At 44.3% G+C, this 16,726-nt stretch overlaps 1 protein-coding gene across 4 annotated transcripts in view; it reads left to right on the top strand.

Moving 5' to 3' along the window:
• Window positions 1–16,726, top strand: part of FILIP1 (filamin A interacting protein 1) — a 201,596-nt gene that overhangs the window by 162,483 nt on the left and 22,387 nt on the right. For all 4 annotated transcript variants that reach the window (XM_019537651.1, XM_019537650.1, XM_019537653.1 and 1 more), the window contains one exon: window positions 11,974–14,779. In XM_019537651.1, coding sequence (XP_019393196.1) covers window positions 11,974–14,779 — 2,806 coding nt within the window. The remainder of the gene's footprint in view (window positions 1–11,973; window positions 14,780–16,726) is intronic.

Raw genomic sequence — 16,726 nt, 5'->3', positions numbered from 1 at the left:
GGAGCTGGAACAAACTTCCAAGGGAAGTGGTGCTGGCTCCTACCCTGGGGATCTTTAAGAAGAGGCTTGATGCCTACCTGGCTGGACTCGTTTGAGTCCAGTTTTTTGTTTTTTTGTTTTTCTCCTGCCCAGGTGGGGGATCGGACTTGACGATCTACAAGGTCCCTTCCGACCCGACTTCTATGATTCTATGATTTTGAGGGAGTGTGATCGCACTTGAAAATAGGCTGCAGATACAGGTGGACCTGGCCAGGCTGGCAAGTTGGACGGATCAGAACCAGATGAAGTTTGAGAACACTGAGAAGTGTAAAGTGCTCCATCTGGGGATGAACAACCCCCAACATAACTGGCTCAGTGGCACCAAACTGACTAGCACCACGGCTGAAAGGGCCCTAGAGGTAATAATAGACCATAGTATGAAGATGAGCCGGCAGTGCGATGCTGTGGTCAACAGGGCAAATAATACTCATGCATCAACCGATGCCTCTCAGGCAAAACCAAGGGAGTGATTCTTCTACTTTACTCAGCATTGGTGAGTACAGCATCTAGTTCTGGGTGCCGCACTTCAACAAAGATGTGGAAAAGCCTGAGAGAGTCCAGAGAAGAGCTACCCATATGATCAGAGACTTGCAAGGCAAGCCATATGAGGAAAGGCTGAGGGACTTGGGTCTCTTCAGTCTAAAAAAGAGAAGGCTGAGATGGGACTTGGTAGCAGTTTAGCCCTATGTTAGGGGATTACATCAAGAGCTTGGCAAATAAGTGTTCAATAGGGCACCCTTGGGGAAAATCAGGAGTAATGGCCACAAACTCCTGGAAGACCGTTTCAGGCTTAACACTAGGAAAAACCTTTTCACAGTTACGGTGTCCAGATTGTGGAATAAACTCCCTTCAGAGGTCGTGCAATCACCTACCCTGGAAATGTTCAAGAGGAGACTGGACGCCTTGCTAACTTCACCTGATCCCAGTTGTCTTTCCTGCCTAGTGCAGAGGGGCTGGACTCAATGATATTGTGAGATCCCTTCCAGCCCCTTTCAATCTATGAATCTATACATTCTTTTTGGAAAAATGGCACTGTGAGTTTCTTCCTTTGTGTCTCAGTGACTGAAACTGATATGGGCAGAACTAAGATAAAGGGCACTATGTGCAGCTAAAATAAGGCTGCAAACATTTATTGCAAGGCAATAAATTAATTAGCTTTAAATGAAGAGTTAAATCTTGTGATGAACCAGCAGAACCAGTTCAGCAGAGATGCCAATTTAGAGATTCTCAATGCAGTTTGCCACTTACTCCATATTAAAAGGGTTTAGGACCAGCAGCCTATGTCCTATTTTGTCTTCATGTAAGTATTAGGGGCTTGGATGAGTGGGATCTCTGGTTGCATTTTACCGTAAAGACTAGGTTGTTGATTTTAGCCAAATTGGTCTAAGGATATAGGCAGGCAAGTTTCTTTGGGTAGACGTGATATATTTTATTAGACCAACTAAATAGTTGGAAAAATGTTTTTTTGGCAAGCTTTCAGGTGCAAACACCCTTCTTCAGGCATAGGGAGACTGTGCTGGTGTTATATGTTCTCCAAGGTACCTTGCCTGAGACTGTGCGAATATACCTATATTTAAAAAATAATGTACCTTAGAGAACACATAACACCAGCAGAGTCTCCCTATGCCTGAAGAAGGGCATTTGTGCCAACTGGGTCCATGCCATAAATCATACTAACTTCCTGCAAGTACAGATGCAATACAGATGCAGGTACAACAACCAGATCTTTTGGCTGCTGACAGGAAGTTGGAAAAAACCTATGTGATTAAGGACAGTTTTACTTTGTGGGAAAAAATGCTTTCCAAACCTGAAAAAGTGAACAACCAAACCCCTGAAAAGTCCAGTGCCAATCAAAATCAATAAGAAATATTTGGCGCACAATGCTTGGCACACAAGGTACTCTGAGCAAAGGATCAAGGTAGACCTTGGGAGAGACTGAACAATAGCAGCCAATCAGAAACCTCTACACTCTCAACAGCTAGTCCAACATCATGGGAGATGGTAGCTTGGAAAAGAATTGTTCCTTTGTCTTTCCCATACCATGAAGACTTCATGCAACCAGAAGTCTTAGCCCCAGTTATGTTGAGATGGGAAGGGGAACGTTATCCCTGTCCAGCCACACATCTGTCCCCCATTCTGTCTGGCAGGAGGGACATTTCCAGTACAAATTTGAAGAATGAATATATAAGAAATCAAGAGCTTCTCTACATCCTTTTCCACTGCTACCAACCAAGAAGAAAAGCACATTAGTGCACAGAAGGAAATAGGGGTGTTACATCTAGACTGGCCTCCAGGACCTAACATTGGTTGGTACCAGATGCTTCAACAATTATTGCATCTTCCTCTGTGATAGAATTATGTACCACCTTGCCCTTCTGGAACATTTATTCTTACTGGTTAATGTCTTTTGATGGTTGGTGTATGACCTGAAGTATGAGAGTGTACATCCCTTATTATTTCTATCTGATCCATTGTTACAGAGCATATTCTCATTATCCATATTGATTTTTAAATCCTCTCCTGGACCCTAGAACATTAATTTTACCCATGACTGGAGAGCAGTTAATTTCCAGTCATCAAGATAATGCATAATCTCTGAATATAATGAGTTCCTCAGGGATCATAGAAACTCAGATTGGAATAGTCACATTCAGAAGGTGATGGAAGAAACACATTTTCATGTAAGTCTTCACATAGGAATTTCTGGTAAAATATAAAGAAAAGAAAATAATACTTTGATCTCAATGTGCTTTCCAAAAGTGTTTCTTATCCCCCATTTTACCAAGAACTTAGGATACAGGGGGTCTGATTTTTTGGCCTCTCAAAGATACTGAGCACTTGAAACTCCTATTGATGAACATCATTTTTCAAACTTGTCTCCACGACTCTGGAAAGAGTAAGACAACATGGCCTTAATTTGTGGGACAGAACTCTCTATTTGTAACTACACAGTTTTCTGTATCTGGCTCTTTATTTTGTTGTTCAGTTGATTTTTCTCATTGCTTTACTAAAACTATGATATCATTTTAACACCAGATACAGGTTTTTTGACTGTCTTTATGATGCAGAGCACAGTTTTTCTTTACAGTGCATGGAGACATACCTGCTCTGAATCTCTGAAGGTTTTCTCAGTGAGTCATTGAGTGAGTGACAGTGAGTACTGTCACAGGCCTGAGTGACAGCATGATCCAGGTCAATGCTGGATACAAATCTCATAAGGGGCAAGATGGCGTCTTAGAATCTACTGAAGTTCCAGTGTTACAATTGAGTGTGAAGTACTGTACAGTAAGACTCATAGCTGATTTCTTTTTTTTTGCTCACTAATGTAGCCTGGGTAGTACCCAATTATGTACTCCCCTCTCCAGTTGAAGGGAATGTTAGCAGGGCAGGTGCACTGTGGGGTGAAATTGCTTACTACGAGCAGTTTCCTCCTTCCCCTATAGAGTAAAGCCCAGGACACATCTTAAGAATTTAACTATATACAAATTTATTAATACATAGGAAGAGTTAAAAATGGAACATATATATAAAAAACATGGAACATATGTGCAATAGCTATACAACTCTATGCAAATACTCTGGATGCAGGTGAGGGATCTGGGGAGCAAAGTTCTTAGTAAACATCATTCAATCTTATACTCTAGTGAAATACTAATCTACAAAGCATGAGGTGCAAATTCACAAAATATGAGGTACAGAAACATCAGATGAGAAAGCTGGATCTCTAAAAGGAAGAAAAAAAGCAGTTCTCATCCTGGGGCAGTGGCAATGCCCCAAAAATAAGGAGAGGGAAAAGATCCCGAGGGCTCTTCAGGCTCCCTGCTACCCAGCTTGAATAGCCCACGAAGGGGAACCCTCAAGACCCCCAGAAGCCCTTTCCCTTCAGTGCTTTCCCTCCGGGTGCTAGCCCTAACTGCTGGGGGGGGATCCCTCCTCCCCTGTGGGAATCCCCCTTCCCAGGGCAACTCACAACTCCCTGGGCCTGATGAATCTGTGCTGGTTTCCCCGGGTGAGGTGTATCCTCCCTCAGCAGGGAAGTCCCTAGCTACTCATGGCTCTCTCTGGGCTGGGCCCTCTCTAGGCCCTGTACACCATCCTGTGCACTGATGGCCCTTCTGTGCCGTGTGTTCGGCCTTGTGCAGCACCGGGGTCTTGGTCCGCTCCCAGACCTTATGTGCACTGTCTGTGCACCATGTTCCTGGCCTCATGCCAAGGATTAGAGACCCAAGCTGCCTCAAGCAACTCCTGGATCCTGGTCCACTCCTAGACCCTCGATGCACCGGCTGTGCACCGACTGCCTGGCCTCGCGCCAGGGGTTGGAGACCTGAGCCACCTCATGCAGCTCCCAGGGCCTTGGTCCCTCTCAGTCCCTCTGTGCACTGGCTGTGCACCAACTGCCTGGCCTCATGCCAGGGGTTGGAGACCTGAACCGTCTTGTGCAGCTCCCAGGGTCTTGGTCGCTGTTGGACACTCCTTGCACCACTTGCTGTGCCCCCTTGCAGCAGGGCTGAGGGAATGTGGCCGCTTGCTGCTCCCTGTTCAACAATTCTCTTCTGGGCTCTTCAGGGGCAACAGCTTCTCCCCATTGGCCAGCTCTTCTTTGCCCTCTTCTCTGTCCCCTATCACAGCCATCTCTGTGCTGGCATGCTGCCTTTTTATTCCCTCTGGGGGCTCTGCCCCGAGATTGCAAATGGACCAATCAGAGAGAGAGGGGATTAGTTCCCCCTCAGGTCTGGCTCTTCGCCTTGCCCCAGGGTAGGGGTGGGGCAAGTCTCTCCCCTGCCATCAGCTGATTGGTGGGAATGCCCCACCAATCACTTGAAGCCCTTCTGAGCCAGCGAACTGTGCTTCTATCAGCAAGCCCACCACACTAATGACCAGGAATCCTGGTTTCTTGGTTTAAAAATCACAGATTCTCTGATTTAAACTCCCAAAATCTGCATTTTTCTGTGATTAAAGTGAAACACCAATATATACATTTATAGGCAGGCAAGGTTCTTTGAGTAGACGTGATACCTTTTATTAGATCAACTGAGTAGTTGGAAAACAGTTCTTAGCAAACTTTCTTAGAAAGACAAAAGGTAAGGCAGAGAAGGGAGGGGGGAGGAGGCAGGGGAAAGAAAAGGGAGACGTTACAGTGATAGAATACAAGGTAGAAAAGATGCTGTCTGTGAAAAAGGGAATAGTAAGAGATTAGGAAAACAAGAATGAGAGAAGACAAAAATGTGCCAGGATGTCAGAGAAAATATAAATGGGTAGAAATTAGAAAAACAAGGTAAAGCAGGGAAGGGAGGGGTCCCCCAGCTGCCAGAGCTATGGGGCCAGGGACCCAGGTCTGTAGCCTCCTGCCCATCACAGCAGCACCCAAAGCCTGGCTGCTGCCTGTGGGAGGTGGTGGCTGCTGCAGCAGAGCAGAGCATGGAGCCCAACTCCCTTTCTCCCATGGGAGGCATGGCCAGAGTGGAGTCTGTTGCAGGTGGGTGGATGCAGGCTGCCCACTGCAGGCTTGGGGCTCGCTGCCCTGCTGCCCTTCCCCCAGGGCCTCCACAGCTCAGTCAGCAGGACGCAGCATGGCAGGGCAGAGTGGGATCACATGGGGAAGCTCATTGCTGCTGCCGGGTGCTCTGCACCACCATGGGGAGGTGCCTCTTGCCTCCATGCCACTGCCTCTGCTGCTGCTAGGGAGGCAGGGGGTGCCTTGCCATGGTGGCACAGAACTCCCAGCAGTGGCAACAAGCTTCCCCTCCAGTCCCACTCTGCCTTGCTATGCCGGGTCCCCTCTGCCAGACTTACCTGCAGAAGCTACTCTCTAGACTGACTGGCAGCCATGTACATGTGTGAATGTGCACATGCATGTGGCATCCCCTGTCTGACCACCCTCCTTCCTCCTCCCAGACTCTTGCAGGCTGGAACTCTGCTAGCAGGGCAAACCCATTATTTCCCATATTTTTCTCCTTTACTGGTGAAAAGTGGGGTTTTCTTCTTAAAATGAGAAAATCTGGGTTTTACCACATTTTTCCATGGTGAACAGAAAACCCAGATCCCTGCTAATGGCACCATAAAACAAAACATTGTTGTATATTATTTCTGATAATTTGGGCCCAAGCTAGTCTTGATATGATTATCCCACTATTTGCCACAGAAATGGAGCTTAAAAAAGTTTCCATGGATACTGAAATAGAAGCTTATTACTTCATGAAAGGTCACTGCTTAAACTATAGGTAATCTACCTTTACTGTATAAGAACTGAGATGGAGTAAAATGCTCCCAAGGACTGTATTACACTTGTAAAGAGTTCACACTCATGAATTCACTCCTACATGTAGGTACTGTAATACTACTTTTTCTAAAATAGCTTTGCTTTTTGTGAAAGGTTCAAGCTCTCTGAAAAGTCCTAGAAAAACAATGGCAGCACCAGTTTTTACCTAAGGCTCCAGGTCCTGTGTCTCATCATTAGGGACCTACCAAAATCATGATTTTGCAGATTTCATGGAAATCACAAAATCCAGCATTGCCCACAAAAGTTGGCAATGTCTGTGAAATCTGTGAAGAAGAGAAAACTTACTGAAAATAAAATGCTGACTCCCCAAAGGGAGCCATCAGTCTTCATGGTGCTACAGGCCAGATGCACAGCCTGCCAGTAGGGCTGTGTGAAATTTTGGCACGCATTTTGTTTCAGATTTGGACATTTTGACAGTTGAAACACTGAAACTAAAATGAAACACAGGGCTCTGAAACAGCTTTGAAACGAAAAGGGCCATCTGAAAAGTTTTGGAAATTTTCTGAAATGATTCAGATGTTTCCAAAAAGTTTTGGAGGCAGGCTTGCAGGGAAAGGAGGGGGAGAAAGGACTGCTCTGATATTGACATTTGTGGCTGGCTAGTGACAACAATCTGTCCCTGAGGTCCCTTCCAGTACCAGTGCTGGGGAATTGAACATGGGGCTGGGAAAATGTTCAGGTCCCTGAACATTCCCCTTCCCCCACCTCCCAGTTTGATTCCCTGGCTTCCTGATCTTTACACCAGCTCTCTGATCATTTCCCCCAGCTCTTCCCAGGGGGTGGAGCCCCTGGATGATGCTAGGTGACAGCAGGCTGCCGCTGGCAGCTGGTGATGGTGGCAGCTCTGGGCTATTTCCCCAGTTAGCAGCAGCAGCCTGCTGAAACCCTGCAGGCAGATCCAGAGGCAGTGCCCCCCAGGAAGGGCTGGGGGAATGATCAGAGAGGTGCAGAATCAGACCAGAAGTTAGATTCACACCAGCTTGCAGGCAGATCCCTGACAGGTGGATCCACCCCAGCTCCCAGGCAGTGCTTGGCATCCTGCTGGGCTGCACTGCATCCACATGATGGTGCAGGTGCCGGGGGGGGAGGGGAGGGAGGAAGGTGATCCCTGCTGCCCCGTGCTGCGTGGGGGGGATCTTCTACAAGCCCTCAGAAGTCCCATTTGCTGCTGCCAGAGCTGGTGAGTGCAGGGCTTTTACTTTTTTTTTTAAAGCTCTGCATTAACCAGCTGCAGAGCATGCGGATGACAGCATGCTGCTGCTGCTGCTGCTGGCTGGGGCTAGCGCCAACACCCGAATCTGGCCAGCATAGCCCACACTGAGCACTGGGAATAACTCAGTGCTGGCACTGACCCCAGCCAGGAGCGGAAGCCTGCTGTCATCCTGCATGCAGATGCGGGGGCCTGCACCCCCTGGGAGGGTGGCAGGGCTGTGCCAGATTCTGCTGCTGGCAAGTGATACTAGTTTTGCTTTGAACAGTTTGAGGTGCAGTTTTTCAGAAATCCCTGCACCTATCTCCTTGCAACTTGGCAGACTTCATGGCCTCAGAAGGGGCTAGCATCCCTGAACATTTCCTCTGAATTAGGCAAGAAATGACAAAGTTATAGGCAGTTTTGTGATCCCCCATTATAGCCTATGGCTGAAACACCACTGAAATTCCGAAACAGCTCCAAAACAGTTTGAGCCGGAGTGAAATGGGAGGGTGATTCAAAACACCAGAACGAATCACTGTCCCCCTGAAATGCTGATTCTGAAACAAAACAAAACACAGTCATTTCGGACAGCCTTACGAAACACTGAAACAAAACAGTGTCCTTCCTAAACACCAAATCCCAAACCGAAACAAAATGCAGGTGTTTCACCAGCCCCACCTGCCAGGGGAATAGGGGGATAGGGGGAAGGGGTCTGCCCAAGTGAAGGGTAGCCCACTGCTCCTGTACCTTGCTGCTGATTGGTGGAGAGTGCTGTCTGTCATGTGGCCCCACCCCTCTCCACCAATCAGCTTCAAGGGCTGGGGCCACATAATGGACAGCCTTCACAACCAATCAGTGGTGAGCGGTGGGGCTGTATGCTGGACAGCCCTCACAGCCAATCAGCAATGAGGGACAGGGCCATCAGGGCCCCTTAACCAATCGGAGGTAGGGGGAGGGTACTGCCATGATCAACCCATGAATATGGCAGCTGGCCCTGTGACCTGCCTGTGAAATCCACCGGCTGCCGCCTTGACTTCTGTAGACTCCTATTTATTGTTGACTTTTCTGTTTTGCTTTATCTCAATTAAGAACTCTTCCTGTAAGAAGCTATATTATTAGCAGCGTCTTCAGTTTGAAGTGACTTGTGGTTGTGACTGAACTGGTTCTCACTCTGTTTAGAAGACTGCTAGGTTTACATCCAGAACCTGCAGGAACTGCCGCATACAAGTTGTGTGCATCCAGTATGGTTAACTGCAAGTATTCAAAAATCAAGAGGTAGTCACCCCCAAACTCACATTACCTTTAGAAACTATATGTGGAGCCCCCATGCGGAGGCATTCTGTACTCCAGCCAGCCAGGAAGTGGCATGTGGGGGCAGTACTGCCAACAGTCATGATTTTTGGTATTGTTCTTAAAGTGTGCACTTCAGGAATGTGAAAAATGTACCTCTTTCTTTTACTTATATATATATATATATGTACACACATAAATATAAATATATATAAAAGGAAGAGCTACATTTTTCACATTCCCAAAGCATAGACTTTAAGAACGGCACCAAAAATCATGAGCTGGCAACACTGACACAGGGTCCTGTCACTGCATGCTGTGGAGCCCTCATCTCGAGGCGCCCTGCACCCCAGCCAGCCTCTCTCTGGTGCCTCGAGACAGGTGAGCAGGCAGCTCTTGGTTGGTTGGTCCCCTGCCTCTGTGTACCTCAGTGCAGGGGCTCTTCCATGGAGACACTCAGTGCTTAGGTACATGGAGCCCCCATCTCGTGGCATGCTGCACCCCAGCCAGCTGCTCGCTGACTGGCTGGGGCACAGAGTGCCTCGAGACGGCAGCAAACAGTCCTGGGTTGAGGCGCATGGAGTCCCCATCTCAAGGCATGCTGTAGCACTGCTAGAGGCTGGCTGGGGCACAGGGTGCCTCAAGATGGGGGCTCTACAGCGCATGGATACAGGGGAGCAGGCAGTCCTGGCCTGCCTGCTCCCTTATCTCCACATTTGACACAACACATGGCACTTTGGCATGCTTTGCGCCACCTTTTTTTTCTCAGGTTTTTTTGCTACTGGGAAAACCTGGTAGCAAATTTTGCTCCAGCGCTGCAAATTGTGGTCTGTGGTGCTGCAAAGAGGTTTGCAGCACCACAGACCACATGTGCCTGTACATCTGGATCCAGCAAGTGAGACCAACTTGTTCTGAGTTAAATTCATAAGAATGTGAATCTTGACCAAATGTTAGTAGATCAGATATTGGGGCTATTTTAAATTAACATTTTAGAAAAATAAGCCTGGAAGCATTCTGGGATATAGTTCTTTTGTTTTTTCCTGACCTGATAAGGGTTCTGAGTGATCTATTAATTCCTATTCTTTAACTTCTGTATTGCAAGTTTCTCAGTGTTGCCAGTGCCTTTCTATGCACAAATCCTAGAACATATAAGCCTAGTATATGCAGACAAGGTTCTTTGGGTAGATGTGATGTCTTTTATTAGACCAACTAAATAGTTAGAAAAATTGTTCTTTGTAAGCTTTTGGGTACAAACACTCTTCTTCAGGCATAGGGAGAGTCTGCTGGTGTTTTGTGTGCTATCCTGGGTGGAATGGAAACCAATATGCAAAATGTAGATCTGTGAAAATGCAAATGAATGGCAGTGAAGATCAAAGTGGATGAGAGACAATAGGTGCCAGACAGGTAGGTGGGGGTGGGAAAAGGGGGGAATGTTGACTTGGTGATAGAATGTAGCTGGGAAAATGTAGAGGTTACCTGGGGTTATTGGATGGCAGGCAGGTTATAATGTGCCATAAATCAAAAGTCTGTATTTAGTTCATGATTTTTTTGTACCCAGTACATTTATGAAGTGAAGTTTGTAGGCTTGTCTATGAAAGATGTTTTGCAAATTCCCTTTGAGGATTAGAACTGAGAGACTGGAGAGAGAGGTTGTCTTTGTGAGATGTACTCGTCACAATACAGCCACAGTACAAGCACACAATACAGCCACAATATACACACAGGTAATTAAGTATTTTTGTTTTTGATAGATTTTCAGTGTGTGTTCATTCTGGTACACAGTTGTTGTTTGGTTTCTTCTATATATTTTCTATCAGGGTATTCAGTACTTTGGATGATATATATTACATTTCTGGAGGTGTGGGTGTAAAATCACCTAACCCTATTATATGCTTCATTTGCATCTTCTTTCACCTTCATTTTCCCCACATCTCTTAGGTGTAGCAAGCAACACCAAGATTTACTCCATTTCTTCATGTATTTTCTTTTCTCCTGCTGCTTCTAATTCTCTCCATCCCTTCTCATATTCCAGCATCATGTATTTGCATTGTTTCTGTTCCCTCTGCTTCGTTCCTTCCTGATCCAGCAAGAAATTCAGTTTCTTGTGTTTCTACTCTCTTCTTACCCTAACTGCTGAACCCTTTCTCCCATTTTTCAACATTCCTCTTCTTGGGGAAGCTGGGTTTAAAGCATAAACCTAAAATATTTACAAATGTGCTTCATTTTTGCTTTGAAAAGTTATATGAATAGAACTAGAAAAATAATCAGTGCTTACCTAGAGTTTTGAATAATCGTTCTGATAATAGATTCAGTTCATATATCAGCCTTTGTATTCTGTGACATGCTGGGAAATACAACTGCCCTCTAGTTGCTAGATGTTAAGTAAAAAAGTGCCTGCTAAACTGCTTTCAGAGTTTTGAATAGTCCAACTCTTACAGTCAACAGAACAGGACTAGCTGTGTACTCTGTGGAACTGAGAACAAAAAAAACTAGTATAACAGTCACCAGGGTACCATATTTGCTTTTGCAAAAAATTCTTACTGTGTGATGTCTAGATGGTGACCAGTCCAGCATTGGCATACTGTACTCCCATTCAGCTATTTCACTTTTAACCAACAGTGATCCACCAGAGTATGGCTACTTGAAACTTTTGCTTCATTTCTGATGTCATTTCATTCATTCTTATATGTATAACAAGCTGGTGAACTTCTCTCTTTAAAGAACAGGTTGGAATATGAAAGCCATATACATGCCCTTTTGGGTAACTACACTTTCACTGTCACCCTAATTGACAACTACATTGACTGAACTACAGTTCAGTTCAAAGCCGTATTTTAATATCTTTGTTATCTGTGCATCCATGTAGTCCATGTAGAAGATAAGATATTCTGCTAGTAGATGGTACTGCATGAAAGAGGAATTTGTTAATGTATTTAATTACACCCATGCAGTACTTTACAACAGCTGAAAGATAAAATCTTAACACTTTACACTAGCTTTCAGAATGGTAACTAATGTTATATGATATTTTGTAAACGTCTAGCTTAAGGAGTTGTGCTTTGGGAAAATGTCTTATTTGGAACAATGTGTTGAAAGACTATTTTGGGTACTAATAAAAATGGAAAACTAACGGTGAAAAATGCACTGGTATAATACATTTATTCTTTTTCAGGTTAAAGAAGCTTCTTGAACAGGAAAAGATCTATCAAGCCCGGAAGGAGAAAGAATATACAAAGAGACTCAATAAATTAAGAGAAGAATTAGTTAAACTCAAATCATTTGCACTCATGCTGGTGGATGAAAGACAAATGCATATTGAACAGCTTGGTCAGCAAAGTCAGAAAATACAGGATCTTACTCAAAAACTAAAAGAAGAAGAAGAAAAGCTTAAAGTTATTAGTTCAAAAACAAAAGAAGATGGACAAAAACTGATGAAGTTAGAAGCAGAACTTGAACACAAGACATCAACATTTTCTCAAGAAAATGAGGAGATGACTGCTAAACTGGCTAATCAAGAATCACATAATAGACAGCTCAGGCTTAAGTTGGTTGGTTTGACTCGTAGAATAGAAGAGCTGGAAGAAGCCAACAAAAACCTTCAAAAATCTGAAGAAGAACTACAGGAATTAAGAGATAAAATAGCAAAAGGGGAATGTGGGAACTCTAGCTTGATGGCCGAGGTGGAGAACCTTCGCAAGCGTGTGCTTGAAATGGAGGGCAAAGATGAGGAGATCACAAAAACTGAATCCCAGTGCAGAGAACTGAAGAAGAAACTGCAAGAGGAAGAACACCATAGCAAAGAGTTGAAACTTGAAGTGGAAAAATTGCAAAAGAGAATGTCAGAACTGGAAAAGCTGGAGGAGGCTTTCAGTAAAAGCAAGTCTGATTGTACCCAGCTGCATTTAAACCTAGAGAAAGAAAAAAATTCAACCAAAGACTTAATAATGGAGCTAGATACAATGAAGACTCGAGTGAAAGACTTGGAATCTTCAGAAAGTAGATTGGAAAAGGCTGAGTTAAGCTTAAAAGATGACCTTACAAAGCTGAAGTCATTTACTGTCATGCTGGTTGATGAAAGAAAAAATATGATGGAAAAAATAAAACAAGAAGAAAAAAAAGTTGAAGGTCTGAACAAGAATTTTAAGGTGGAACAAGGCAAAGTTATGGATGTGACTGAGAAACTGATAGAGGAAAGTAAGAAATTTTTGAAACTGAAGTCTGAAATGGAGGAAAAAGTGTCCAATTTGACAAAGGAAAGAGATGAGTTAATCAGCAAACTGAAAAATGAAGAAGAAAAATCCTCTGAACTGAATTGTAGAGTTGATCTGCTGCAGAAGAGAATTGATGGTATAGAGGAAGTAGAAAGAGAAATAGCAAGAGGTCGAGCCAGAAAAGGACTAGAACAAACTTGCCATGAGGATAACAAGATTAAGGAACTAACCATTGAAATTGAAAGACTTAAAAACCGTCTCAAGCAATTGGAAGTGGTTGAAGGAGATTTGATGAAGACAGAGGATGAGTATGATCAGCTGGAGCAGAAATTTAAGACTGAGCAGGACAAAGCCAACTTCCTGTCTCAGCAACTGGAGGAAATGAAGCTCCAGATTGCTAAAAACAAAGCAATAGAGAAGGGTGAAGCTGTGAGTCAGGAAGCAGAGCTGAGGCACAGGTTTCGGTTAGAGGAGGCCAAAAGCAGAGATTTGAAAGCAGAAGTGCAAGCTCTGAAGGAAAAAATTCATGAGTTGATGAACAAAGAAGACCAGCTTTCCCAGCTCCAAGTTGATTATTCAGTTCTTCAGCAGCGGTTTATGGAAGAAGAAAATAAGAACAAAAGCATGGGGCAGGAGGTCCTAAGCTTAACAAGAGAGTTAGAGCTTTCTAAGCGATACAGCCGTGCCCTGAGACCAAGTATAAATGGCAGAAGAATGGTAGATGTTCCTGTGACATCCACTGGAGTGCAAACTGATGCAGTAAGCAGTGAAGCAGCAGAAGAAGAAACTCCAGCTGTGTTCATAAGGAAATCCTTCCAAGAGGAAAATCATATCATGAGTAACCTGAGACAGGTAGGCCTGAAGAAACCCATGGAGCGCTCATCTGTGCTTGATAGGTATCCCCCAGCAGCAAATGAGCTTGGAATGAGGAAATCTTGGATACCATGGATGAGAAAGAGAGAAAATGGACCCCAGACAACTCATGATAAAGGAACACGAACACATGGCAGTCCAGAACATCCTGGGGAGGTTGTACTTTCACCAAAACAGGGACAGCCTCTTCATATTAGGGTGACTCCAGATCATGAAAACAGTACAGCTACTTTGGAAATTACCAGTCCAACATCTGAAGAATTCTTTTCAAGTACCACAGTCATCCCTACCTTGGGAAATCAGAAACCACGGATTACCATCATTCCCTCTCCAAATGTTGTACCCCAAAAGGCAAAGAGTAGTGAGAGCACAATGGGTCCAGAGCGTGCTATGTCACCTGTTACTATAACTACTTTCTCCAGAGAAAAGTCCTCAGAGGGAGGGAGAACTCCCTTTATGGATAGACCCACATCCCCCATTCAGATTATGACAGTATCTACATCTGCAGCACCAGCAAAAATCTCTGTCTCTCCAGAATCTCAAGATATGACCATGGGAAGGGCTGTCTTCAAGGTAACACCAGAAAAACAAACTGTCCCGACACCAATCCGGAAGTTCAATGCCAATGCCAACATTATAACCACAGAAGACAACAAAATACACATCCACTTAGGTTCTCAGTTCAAACGCTCTCCTGGTGCCACTTCTGAGGGTGCAAGTCCTGTGATAACAGTCAGACCAATGAATGTAGCAGCAGAAAAAGAGGTTATGACTGGTACTGTCCTTCGTTCCCCCAGGAACAATCTATCCTCAAGGTCAGGAGCAAGTAAAGTAACAAGCACCATCACTATAACTCCAGTTACCACATCCTCCACACGAGGAACCCAGTCAATGGTAAGTAGCTTCAGGCACTATGAGATACTCACTGCAGGGAGAGGAGAAACTATGTTATGAATTGATTTGAGTCACCAACATGGAAGAACAGTTAGGAAACCGTTGACTTCAGTTGAATTATTTGTAGTTTGTAGTGAGAAAATGGTAACCGAGGACACAATGTGTGTGTGTGTGTGTGTGTGTGTGTGTGTGTGTGTGTGTGATTTAATGGTCTCTTTTGACATTCTGTGACTTCAAGCAGCTGAGGTGAGACATTTGAGAAAGCCCTTGAAGAGCTATGGGAAATGAAAGAGTGATAACATTGTAAACTCTCCTAGGATGTGGAAGGAGAGGACAGAGGATGGCAGAGGAACTGAGTGGTATAGAAACCTTCCCCCCACCACCACTTTCATTTTTTGTAAGAGCTAATTTCGGAATTTAAAATATTGTTGACACTTGTAGTCTTAGCTTTTAGCTGATTTTTGGGGTGGAGGGTTAAAGAAAAGAAACTGGTGACGGAGTCAGAGCATAAGCAATGTGTACGGAGGGCACCGGGGGGGGGTACATGCCCCCCCTGAGAGCACTGGTGCCCCTCCGAGAGTGAGTGCTCCAGCTGGTAAGGGGGCATAAAGAGTGCCCCCCCTTAAATTGGGTCCGCTGCTGCCACGCCACATGCGGAAGCGCCAGGACTTTCACTGCTGCTGCTGCGCACACACTGGCTGGCCCCTGGGGGACATCCCCAGTCATGTCCTGCTGGTGCTCCATCCTCCCCGACTCAAGATGCACCAGTTGACCATGAGTCAGAGCTTTTTTTAAGGTAATCCTGTTTAATTTACAAAAAAACACATACTAGTTGATTTGAAGAAGTAAGAATCAGACAGAAGTTTCTTTGTTCATTGTTCCAAGCCTCTCTTGCCATGGCTTACCTGAAAGTGCTCTCTCTCAGCATTTCTTACAGCCACACTCCAAGTGCTTTTCTGTTTATTTCTTGAGCTTCTTTGCTGCTTTCTGTGTGCTTGTATGGTGTCTCTGCTGCTTCACTGCAATAGCACGCCTCTACAGTTAGGTTCAGTCTCTTATCAGTCCAGAGAGCTCTTTCAATGAACTGGCCCAACCAATGTCCAGACGTTTTTGTGCTAGATCTTGGACAGTATTCTTTCATTACTTCAACAGTGTTAGTATAAAAGGGCATATAATGGTTTCTCTGTTTAACCTGGATGAAAAGCAACTATCATATACAGCTGTTTCTGTGAGCAGTCCCCAGCATAACAGCACCTTTCAACATTTCATGGTCTAAGGAACATTGGCATACAAAAGTAATTAATTTGGGTTATTTAATGTATATGCATCCCTGATAGTTTATTGTTAAAGTCTTTCTATCTACTACCAGGATATACTGCTTCCCTTTTTTGTCCAGAACTTTTGGAATTAATGCATTAATTCCTGAACTTCTGCTTTTGTCTTGCAGAAAAATGGAACGCATTTTCTTTCATACTTTCTTGTTCTTTTTTGGGAGATCTACCCCTTCCATGATGGTGCACTGAACTCTGGGAACCTTACTTTTTTTCTTTTTTTTAACATCTCGTTAAAAAAGAGGCTTCTTTCTTAACCACCTCCTCCCCAGTTTGGATTGTAAAGAAAATAATTCAACCATCAAATTTACTTTTGCTTATTCTCTTGTTCATGCCCTGGGAACATGATTTGGAAAGTATGACCAATTCAAAATGTCTCCTTCCATTTAGACCCTCCAGAAACTAAATTGCATACTTACCATAGTTTCTAACTGCTTACTTTATAAATACACCTCCAGTGCTTCCTGTTAAAGGGAACAGGTTGCACCTTATTAAAGCATTACTTGCAAGCAATGAACATACAAAAAAATGATATTAACATTATTTTAAGAGTGTGATTTAATTAAATGGAAACAAGCAAACAGAAAAAACTGTGTTCTTACTCATCCCACTGTGA

The sequence above is a fragment of the Crocodylus porosus genome, unplaced genomic scaffold, assembly GCF_001723895.1.
Source record: "Crocodylus porosus isolate Cpor-Errol unplaced genomic scaffold, CroPor_comp1, whole genome shotgun sequence".
NCBI classification, from domain to species: domain Eukaryota; kingdom Metazoa; phylum Chordata; order Crocodylia; family Crocodylidae; genus Crocodylus; species Crocodylus porosus.
Note: the sequence above shows the minus strand (reverse complement) of the source record. Positions and strands in the feature narration are given on the sequence as shown.